Genomic DNA, 10,868 nt, shown 5'->3' on the forward strand with positions numbered 1-10,868 from the left:
ATTGAGGGTGCTGAGTATTGAGGGTGCTGGGCAGTGAGGGTGCTGCTCCCTGTACCCACACGTCCTGCTGCACTCTGAGCTCCCGCTGTTGCAGCTGAAGTCGAAGCGGATGTTGTCCCTGCAGCGCTGCGTGCTGCATTGCAGCTCTGCACCACCTCACCCCGTCCTGCCTCCAGTCGTTCCCGTACCAAGTGCAGCCTCTCACATCATCCAGCCGGAGCTGCAGGCGCAGGATGCACTCACTGCCCCGCGGATGCTTTCAGGATGCAGTCGTTCCCCACGGGAGCTGCAATGGGAGCGTCCCTCTGCAAGCCAGCCCTGCAGCCTGCAGCCACCTCACACCCAACTGACTGTTATTTCTCAGTTTTGCTTTGTGGAACATTCGGAGTGAGCTCCAGGCCCTCCACTGTACCGCCCATGGGCTGGCACACATCAGGATGTTGTTTTAAGGCCTGGAATGTCGGGCTGTGAATTACTGCCCATGGGATGTGACACACCAGGTTGTTGTTTTAAGGCCTGAAATGTCGGGCTGTGAAGTACTGCCCATGGGATGTGACACACCAGGATGTTGTTTTAAGGCCTGAGATGTCGGGCTGTGAATTACTGCCCATGGGATGTGACACACCAGGATGTTGTTTTAAGGCCTGGAATGTCGGGCTGTGCAATGCTGTCACCTCTGGGTTCGTTCTCTGTAGCACCGAATGCATCGGTTCAGACCCTCCCATGGGGAGCGTTGTGTGGGGTGAGGCCATATGAGCCATGGGCAGCGCTGCTGATGGTGGCTCGGTTGAATGTAGAAATGCCATTTGAGCTGTCATTAAGGTGCTGTTTTCTGCCCTGCCCTGTTGTTCTCACTGGTTATAGCCCCCCCTGCAGCCGGTGCACCGCTGACCCATCTAACCCTTGTCTTTTAACTTTCAGCTTTGTGTTGTTCTTGGAAAGTTTCGCTCCACTTGTGAATTCCTTGAACCTTGGCATTGCGAGCCCGCTTGTGTTGGGCCCTCCTCCTTTTCAGCTTGCTCACATTAAGACCCACTTGGCTCTGCAGCAATTGACCGCCGGCAGCTCCGCGTCTCCTCATGCTCCCTTTGGCCGGGCCGTGGTGAAGAGCGCCATGTTTAGCCCCAGAGGAGCGTTGCCGCAGAGGCCCAGAGGCCCCAACCCGTCTGCAGCGAAGCCCCCGGGATCCTTCCATGGTGCCACGGCACCGCAGCGAGCGCCGGCACCGGGAGCACCGCGGGGGGCAGCGCCGCGAGCGTCGGGGCAGGACAGCGCGCCATGGAGCGGCTCACAGCGCATCAACGTCCGCGTCACCCTGCACCGGGCCGACCCGCGGCAGGCCAAGGCCAAGAGCAACCTGCACCAGGAGCAGAAGGGAGACGTGCGCGGGGGGCGCTGGGACGGCAACCCCTGCCCACCCCCCCCGGTTGTGGCACAGAAGCCCCCGGCCCGGCTCCCAGAGCAGAAAGCCGGAGCGCAGAACCGCTACACGCCAGAGAGCGCCTCCAGCATCTTGGCCAGCTTCGGGCTGTCCAACGAGGACCTGGAGGAGCTCAGCCGCTACCCCGATGAGCAGCTGACGCCCGAGAACATGCCGCTCATCCTCAGAGAGATCCGGCTGCGGAAGATGGGCCACCCGATGCCCGGCCCACATCCCCAGAGCCGAGGAGAGGCCGTGAGCGGGCCGAGCGGCGCCGCCGTCAAGGGCAAGGTGATCGACTACGGGCACGCCAGCAAGTACGGGTACACCGAGGATCCGCTGGAGCTGCGAGGTTACAACATGGAAGCGCTGCGAGAGGAGCCCCTGGAAGCGCGGCCCTACAACCACGAAGCCCCGAGCGCAGAGAAGAGGGAAGAGTTCCAGCGCGAGCAGAGCGTTCCCATGGGCGTCCCTCCGGCCGGCGCGCCGTGCGGCCCGGCCTTCCCACCGCAGGACGTCATGAAGCCCCCGCCAGCTTTCCAGAGCGACCCGGCCAACCCTCACCCTTATTTCCCAGCAGAGCCGGCAGGGAAGGCAGGCGGGCTGTGTGCGGCGCCCGTGGGCAAGGCCGGCCCCCCGCCCGCGGTGCTGCCCGTCATGCCGCCCATCCTGCCGCTGTCGGTGCCGCCCATGGCGCAGCCCGTGGTGCCGCAGCTCATCCCGCAGCCCGTGGTGCCCATCCTCCCGCAGCCGCCCTTCTCGGCGGAGCTGCTGGCCATCCTGGAGCAGCGCGACAGGATCCAGCACGAGGCCGGGAGCGGCCGGCCCAGCGCCCCCAGCTCCGGGATGGGGCAGAAGCCCTTCCAGCCGCAGCACGAGGGGCCCATTAAATCCCCCTTTGGCGTGGTGAAGGCGTCGTGGCTGCCGTCCTTCCTGCAGGCGGACTCTCAGAAGATCAAACGGTTGCCCACCCCGTCCATGATGAACGACTACTACGCCACGTCGCCGAGAATATTCCCACATTTGTGTTCTCTGTGTAACGTAGAATGCGCTCGTATGAAGGTGAGTGTCTTTACAGATTATTGCTGTACTTGTACCCGGCTCCTTCCCCGCTGTGGTTGCTGAGCCGTGCTGTGCTCCTGTGCCCATGTGGGGCCGCCCCATTGGTGTGGGTGCAGGGTTGGCCCCGTGCTGCAGTGTGCTCTGTTGTTCAATGTTACACGCTGTGTGCCTTTGGATCTCAACCAGCTGAACAAACCCTTTGGCACCAGCCTGACCCGCTGACATTCCTGGTGGTCGGCGGTGCTGTGCTGACCCCAGCAGTGTTGGTGTGCACCCAGGTGAGGTGTTGGTGTTTTCAGCCCTGCTGCTGCAGAGCTGGTTGCAGCAGAGTGCTGCCCATCTCTATAAACATCACCTTCTGAGCGTGCCCTGCGTGGTGTTGGCTGTCCCGGGGATGGCTCCCACCCCGAGCAATGCACACAGCACCTCCCATCCATCCATCCGTCCACCCAGCACAGCCTGGGCTGCAGAGCTGGGAGCAGCACCGACCCATGGAGGAAGAGGGAGGAAGAAGAGAGAGAAGAGAAGAGAGAGAAGAAGATCCTGAAGGCTGCAGGTGTTCCTTGGAGGAGCTGAGCTGGTGTGTCACAACGCACGAGGATGTAACTGGTGATAACAGCCCGCGTTGGTTCCAGTTCCGTGTGCTGAAATGCGAAGTCACCTTCAATGAATACAGGAAACCCGTGGGGGTAAAGCCATGAGAGGCTGCTGCATCTGAGACGGGACGTGGCAGCGTGGAGCTCCTGGCCAGGAAGAAATGCAGCAAGATGGTGGGTTGGGGGAGCTCCGCTTCAGAGAAGGATGTGTAAAATGGAGCAGGTAACAGATGGGGTTTGTGTTAAGCACGAGGCTCTGCACCCTGGGCAGTGCCCTCTGTTCCGTGTGAGCTGTTGGGGTGCTGAGCTTATCCTGCTCGATGCAGTGCAGGCGCTGCCAAAGGAGCTGAGTTTTCCTTGGGGCTGTGGGGCTGTGGCTTTGTGTCACAGTGGGTTCCCACATTGACGTCCCCACCTTCCCTCCCACCCTGAGCTGAGCTCTATGGTGGCACAGACCTTCTTTGGGGAGGTGGCAGTTCCTGGTGTGGGGCTGAGCTGCCGTGTGTGGCTCCGGGATGCTGAGCTACGAAGTGCTGCCGTTGTGATGGGCCAAACCAGGAAGGTTTGATCGTGGAATCACCAAGGCTGGAAGAGTCCGCCAAGGCTGGAAGAGTCCACCAAGGTTGGAAGAGGAGTCCACCAAGGTTGAAGAGTCCACCAAAGGTTGGAAGAGGAGTCACACCAAGTTGGAAAGAGCTCCACCGGCTTTCGGAAGGTCACCAGGTTGAAGAGTCACCAAGGTTGGGAAGAGGAGTCCCACCGAGGTTTGGAAGAGGAGTCCACGAGGTTGGAAAGAGATCCACCAAGGTTGGAAGAGTCCACCAAGGTTGGAAGAGGAGTCCACCGAGGTTGGAAGAGGAGTCCACCGAGGTTGGAAGAGTCCACCGAGGTTGGAAGAGTCCCACCAAGGTTGGAGAGTCCACCAGGTTGGGAAAGAGTCCACCAAGGTTGGAAGAGGAGTTCCACCGAGGTTGGAAGAGAGTCCACGAGCTTGGAGAGTCCCACCGAGGTTTGAAGAGTCCACCAGAAGTTGAGAGTCCACCAAGGTTGGAAGAGGAAGTCCACCGAGGTTGGAAGAGGAGTCCACCGAGGTTGGAAGAGTCCACCGCAGGTTGGAGAGTCACAGAGTTGGAAGCAGAGGTTCCACCGAGGTTGGAAGAGGAGTCCACCGAGGTTGGAAGAGTCCACCGAGGTTGGAAGAGTCCACCAAGGTTGGAAGAGGAGTCCACCGAGGTTGGAAGAGTCCACCAAGGTTGGAAGAGGAGTCCACCAAGGTTGGAAGAGCCCACCAAGAGCACCCGGCCCGACCTCCCACCTGCCTCCAGGGCTTCCCCACTGACTGAGTCCTGTAGTGCAACATCCAGACATCCGTGGTGTGTTTGGAAAGAAGAGATGGCTCAGAGCACGGCGATGGCTCAAAGCACATCAGTCGCTCAAAGCTTGGCAACGGCTCAGAGCACGGTGACGGCTCAGAGCATGGCGGGTGCTGAGTTGTGAAGAGGATGGAGGGTATTGAATGAGAAGAACCTTCTAATCCAGCGCTGAAGGAGACCTCATGCCTGAACTGCAGTCACAGCGTTGTTGAAGTGGCACGTTTGGAGTTCAGAGGACTCGTGGTAGTGGTGAGCTGCAGTGCCAATGGAGGACAGCCCGTGTCAGAGTACACAGTGCCCATGGAGGACAGCCCATGTCAGAGCACACAGTGCCCATGGAGGACAGCCCATGTCAGAGCACACAGTGCCCATGGATCACAGCCCATGTCAGAGCACACAGTGCCCATGGATCACAGCCCATGTCAGAGCACACAGTGCCCATGGATCACAGCCCATGTCAGAGCCATCACCCCAGTGCTCCATCTCTGCCCCCTGGGCTGTGTCCCTTTGGCCCCCCATCCTTCCTATCCCGCATGGAGCCCAGCCTGACGCCCCACAGCATCACCCAGCTCTCCCCATGTGCCACTTTTCTTGGGCGTTTAATGTTGCTCGTTAACGAGCTCAGATGAAAGCAAAGCTGAAACAGCTCTGCAAGATGTCAGCGTGCAACCAGGAGCTCAGTGTGGAGCGCCGCGCAGCTGGATGCGACTCAGTGCTTCTATGACCTGCACACAGCTTGGGTGCCCCTCCATGCAGCTCCTGCAGCTGCTGCAGTGCTCAGCAGGGCACAGCTCTGCTCTTAGCACAGACCCACGGGAAGCACCGCTATGAGGCCGTCGTGTGCGCGGTGCATCCGCAGCAGCTCTGCTTTGATGCTGCTATGATGCAGAGCCACCCTGCCCTTTGCATGGTGCAATCTCAGCCCCGTGTTCCCTGCAGGACTGCTGACAGCCCCCAGCAGGATGAAGCGCATTGTGGATGCTCCTCTTTCACTCCAGCAACGGTTACAGCAGAGCACTGAGATGTGATTTGTCTGCAGCCACCTCGTCTCCAAGCAGCTCTGCACCCTGCAGCCCAGCAGCTCATATTGCAGTGCTTATAACGGGTGGGTGGTGAGGCTCCTGGCCTGGCTGATCTGCATAGCACCCTGCAGCCCCACCATCCTGCAGCGCTGCAACTGCCCCCGTGGTCACTGCTGGGGAGGACCAGGAGTCGGCTGGAGAGGAGGAATGCAACCAGATGGAGGCTCTGTAATGGAACGAGGTGTGAGCGTGCATTGCTGCAGTGAAGGCAGTGAGCGTGCATTGCTGCAGTGAAGGCAGTGAGCATGCATTGCTGCAGTGAAGGCAGTGAGCGTGCATTACTGCAGTGAAGGCAGTGAGCGTGCATTACTGCAGTGAAGGCAGTGAGCGTGCATTGCTGCAGTGAAGGCAGTGAGCGTGCATTACTGCAGTGAAGGCAGTGAGTGTGCATTGCTGCAGTGAAGGCAGTGAGCGTGCATTGCTGCAGTGAAGGCTGTGGGGAGAGGAGGACATTGGCGGGTTGGGGCTGAGGATCTGGCTGTGAGCTGCAGGAAGGGGCAGCTCCAGCTGCACGGAGCACACAGCGCTGCATTGCTGCTCCTGGTGCTGTGTGTGTGCAGTGCATGCAGCGCTGCTGGCAGCATGCGGGTCGCTCCATCAACCTGCTCCCCAGCCCCACCACACGGACTGCTGCTTCTGCTTCAGGAGCTGGAACTGACTTCAAACAAGACCCATGTTCTCGACCAGCACCGATCCAACAGCGTGCAGCCCACGTGCCGCTCTCCATTGACCTGCCTTGAGGATGCATCTCCACTGTGTTGGCCATCCAGCCCGTTTCTCTACCAGCTGAGTGCTCCGTGCAGTCCTAGAATGGCTTTACTGCCCCTTGTTAGCAGCCAACGTGCAACTGGAAGGGCTGTGTGTGATGGCAGCGCAGCCCTGCTCCGTTGGGCGGCTGCATTGGGTGCTGCATGGAGGCGCAGCGCTCATCCCGCTGCATTCAGCAGCAGGGCTGGGTGCTGCATGCAGGGCTTTGGCTGCAGCTCTTGTACAGAGCAATGGATGGGGATGGTGAGTTGCAAATGATGGGGATGGTGAATTGCAGCTCTACAGAGCAATTGATGGATGGTGAGTTGCAGCTTCTGCAGAGCAGTGGATGGGGATGGTGAGTTGCAGCTCTCGTACAAAGCAATGGATGGGGATGGTGAGGTTTAGGGGACGCATTAATGCCCTGTGTGTGCAGCTGTGGTTGCAGTGCTGGTGCTGGGCAGGGTCAGCCGTGCTGCTGCTGCTGCAGGGCCCAGGTGCAGCAGCCCTCCCCACTCGTGCTGTGTTCCCATCCCCTGCACCAATGCAGCTGGTGCAGGGTGAGCCATCAGACCCCACTGCATTGCTGCTACAACTGGCTGCTGATGGGAGGCCAAGCACGACCCCCCTGCCTGTGTTCTATCCCTGTAGGACTGGATCCTGCACCAGAACACCCCGGCCCACATTGACAGCTGCCGCCACTTACGCCAACAGTAAGGATTTGGGTTCAGAATGGGGAGAAAAAGGGCTTATGTGGGGGTGGGGGTTCCCTGTGTGTAACTGGGCCCAGTGTTGGGTGCTGGTGGGTGCTGGGGGCTGCAGTGCTCCTTGGGGGCTGTGTTAGGGTGAGGATGGGGTCTCCTCATTGACAGCTGTTTCCTCCCCTACAGGTACCCCGAGTGGAACCCTGAGTCTCGCTCCTCAAAGCGGTAACGGCTCCTTGATTACACCTTATTCTTAATTTACTGCTAATGGTCATTAACGTCATTAATTCTCCAGCCTTGTTCACTGCCAGGCTGTATTCACCATTCCCTTGCTGTGGGCCATCAGAGCAGCTTTGGTCCTGAATTCATTCCATGGTTCTGTGGCCTTCAAGGACCCTTCCAACCTCATCCATTCCATGGTTCTATGATCTTTGAGGACCCTTCCAACCCGAGCCATTCCATGGCTGTGGGCCTTGAGATCCTTTCCAACCCATCCCCAACATTCCATGGTTCTATGACCTTCAAGGACCCTTCTAACCCAAGACCTTTTGTGGTTCTTTGTCATTTGAGACCCTTTGAACCCAAGCATTCCATGGTTGTGGTTCTGAGATCATATTCCAGCCCAACCCCAGCATTCCATGGTTCTATGACCTTTAAGGACCCTTCCAACACCAGCATTCCATGGTTCTGTGACCTTTAAGGACCCTTCCAACCTCATCATTCCATGGTTCTATGACCTTTAAGGACCCTTCCAACCTCAGCATTCCATGGTTCTATGACCTTTAAGGACCCTTCCAACACCAGCATTCCATGGTTCTATGACCTTTAAGGACCCTTCCAACCCAACCCCAGCATTCCATGGTTCTGTGGCCGTTAAGGACCCTTCCAACCTCAGCCATTCCATGGTTCTATGACCTTTAAGGACCCTTCCAACCCCAGCATTCCATGGTTCTGTGGCCTTTAAGGACCCTTCCAACCTCAGCCATTCCATGGTTCTATGACCTTTAAGGACCCTTCCAACCCCAGCATTCCATTGTTCTGTGGCCTTTAAGGACCCTTCCAACCCATCCCCATCATCCCGTGGTTCTGCCACCTTTAGGGACCCCTCCAGCCCAATCCCTGCAGTGTCTCCACGACTGAATTCCCTGTGCTCACTCACCATCACCCTCTCTTCCATAGCAATGCAGCCGACAGGAAGGAGAACCAGACCCCCAAGCACCGCTCCAACTCGGCCAGCCCCGGCCCCAGGCGCCCCCGTCCCTCCTACTCCAGCTCTGGGCCCCGTCACTCCCGCTCGCGCTCCAGGAGCCCGGGTCGGTACCGACCATCCCGGCCGAGGAGCCGCAGCCCCCGTCCCGCGCGGCGCAGCAGCCCCAGGCACTGGTCACGGTCCCCACAGAGATCCAGGAACCCCCTGAGGGGCAGCCCCCGACCACAGCGATCCTCCAGCAACGACTGGGCAGCCAGGAGGGGAACACGGTCCCAAGGTACATGGGGACATCAATGGGTTGGTTGGGTAGATCATGGGGTCCCAAGGTACATGGGGACATCAGTGGGTTGGTTGGGTTGATCATGGGGTCCCAAGGTACATGGGGACGTCAATGGGTTGGTTGGGTAGATCATGGCCTCAGGTTCCCAACGTACATGGGGACATCGATGGGTTGGTTGGGCAGGTCATGGCCTTCGGGTGGGCATTGGGGGGGGGTCTCATGGAGGATTTAGCTGTGGGAAGGGGTGTCTGAATGGCTCTCAATGGGGACACCAATGGAGGGTTGGTTGGGTAGATCATGGATTTATATGGATCCACAGGGATCCATAGGGTGCCATAAAGATCCATAGGGTGCCACAGGAATCCATAGGGAACCATAGGGTGCCATAAAGATCCATAGGGTGCCATAGGGATCCATAGGGAACCATAGGGTGCCATAGGGATCCATAGGGAACCATAGGGTGCCATAGGGATCCATAGGGTGCCATAGGGTGCCATAGGGATCCACAGGGTGCCATAGGGATCCATAGGGTGCCATAGGGATCCATAAGGTGCCATAGGGATCCATAGGGTGCCATAAAGATCCATAGGGTGCCATAGGGATCCATAGGGTGCCATAGGGATCCATAGGGTGCCATCAGAGCTGGCTGGAGCTGGAGCTGCATCGATTGCAGCAGCATTAAAGGTGCAGCAAACCCACCCTGTGCTCCTTCCATTGCAGACAGGAAGGCGGCGCTGGACGCGGTGATGAAGACGTTGGGTCCCAGCTTCGTGGCCGAGTTCAACAAGCACAAATCAGCACCAACTGCTCCCGGAGCATCATCGGGATCAGGGAAACCAGCAGCAAAAGCGGCTGCAAATGCAAAGAAACCCCCTAAAAGCTGCAGCGCCGCCAAGGCTGCAAAGAAGGAAGTGGCTGCATCCGGCTCATCACCTCAATGTGATGAAGCACCCCAGGAGGAGATGGAGGATGAAGGGGAGGAGGAGGAGGAGGAGGAAGGCTCAGCTGCAGGAACCAGCAGGGCTCGTGCTGCTCCGTACAACAGGGTGAGGGTTGAGTAGTGCTGCTTGCTGCCAGCGTTCTTAATGGCTGTGGGGCTGTGGGGGGCTGTGTGGGGTTACGGGGCTGTGGGGCTATTATGGGGCTGTGGGACTGCGGGGCTGTGGGGCTATGGGGCTATTACAGGGCCGTGGGGCTATGGGGCTGTAGGGCTATTATGGGGCTATGGGGCTGTGGGGTTACAGGGCTGCGGGGCCATGGGGCTGTGAGGCTATAGGGCTGTAGAGCTGTGGGGCTATGTGGCTGTGGGGCTGTGTGGCTATTATGGGGCTATGGGGCTATTATGGGGCTGTGGGGCTGTAGGGCTGTGGGGTTATTATGGGGCTATGGGGCTGTGTGGCTGTGGGGCTATGGGGCTGTAGGGCTGTAGGGCTGTGGGGCTATTATGGTGCTGTGGGGCTGCAGGCTCCAATCCAGGTCCCATCCCATTCTGTTGCAGCACCCATGGTTTGTGCTGATCTCTGCTCTTCCCTTTAACCTGCAGCTGCTGCGAGAGGAGCTGCTCAATTGCGGGACGGTGCTGCAGATCTCCAACCTGCCGAGCGACGGCTTCTCCGAGCAGGACATCAAGAAAATCGTGCAGCCCTTCGGCAAAGTCAGCGACCTCATCCTGCTGCGCTCCAGGAACAAGGTCAGTCCCAGCCTAAAACCCCTATTGGGTCCTCTTCAAACCCCTATTGGATCCTCTTCAAACCCATATTGGGTCCTTTAAAACCCCTATTGGATCTTCTTAAAACCCCTATTGGAACCTCTTCAAAGCCCTATTGGATCCTCTTCAAACCCCTATGGGATCCTCTTCAAACCCCTATTGGATCCTCTTCAAACCCCTNCCCTATTGGATCCTCTTCAAACCCCTATGGGATCCTCTTCAAACCCCTATTGGATCCTCTTCAAACCCCTGTGGGATCCTCTTCAAACCCCTATTGGATTCTCTTCAAACCTCTATTGGATCCTCTTCAAACCCCTATTGGATCCTCAGCTCATGGGTAGGAGCTTGACCCATTGATGGGCTGCATGCTGGTGTTTGCTATGGGACCATATTGCTGCTGCATAAGGAGCTGGGCTGCTCTATCCAGGAACAAGGTCAGTCCCAGCCAACAGAGCAGCATTAAAACCCCTATTGGATCCTCCTGAAACCCCTATGGGATCCTCTTAAAACCCCTATGGGATCCTTTAAAACCCCTACTGGATCCTTTAAAACCCCTATTGGAACCTCTTCAAAGCCCTATTGGATCCTTTAAAACCCCTATTGGATCCTCTTCAAACCCCTATTGGATCCTCTTCAAACCCCTATTGGATCCTTTTAAACCCCTATTGGATCTTCTTCAAACCCCT

At 58.1% G+C, this 10,868-nt stretch overlaps 1 protein-coding gene across 1 annotated transcript in view; it reads left to right on the forward strand.

The window, feature by feature from the left end:
* The first annotated feature begins 6 nt into the window (after positions 1 to 6).
* The window catches only part of ZNF638 (zinc finger protein 638), a 39,685-nt gene continuing 28,823 nt past the window's right edge, over positions 7 to 10,868 (forward strand). Inside the window, 6 exon segments of the mRNA XM_032441590.1 lie at positions 7 to 2,482; positions 6,932 to 6,993; positions 7,171 to 7,209; positions 8,164 to 8,471; positions 9,195 to 9,520; positions 10,018 to 10,164. Of these exon segments, the coding sequence (XP_032297481.1) occupies positions 650 to 2,482; positions 6,932 to 6,993; positions 7,171 to 7,209; positions 8,164 to 8,471; positions 9,195 to 9,520; positions 10,018 to 10,164 (2,715 nt within the window). The 5' untranslated portion in view covers positions 7 to 649.

The sequence above is a fragment of the Coturnix japonica genome, assembly GCF_001577835.2.
Source record: "Coturnix japonica isolate 7356 chromosome 4 unlocalized genomic scaffold, Coturnix japonica 2.1 chr4random350, whole genome shotgun sequence".
NCBI classification, from domain to species: Eukaryota; Metazoa; Chordata; class Aves; order Galliformes; family Phasianidae; genus Coturnix; species Coturnix japonica.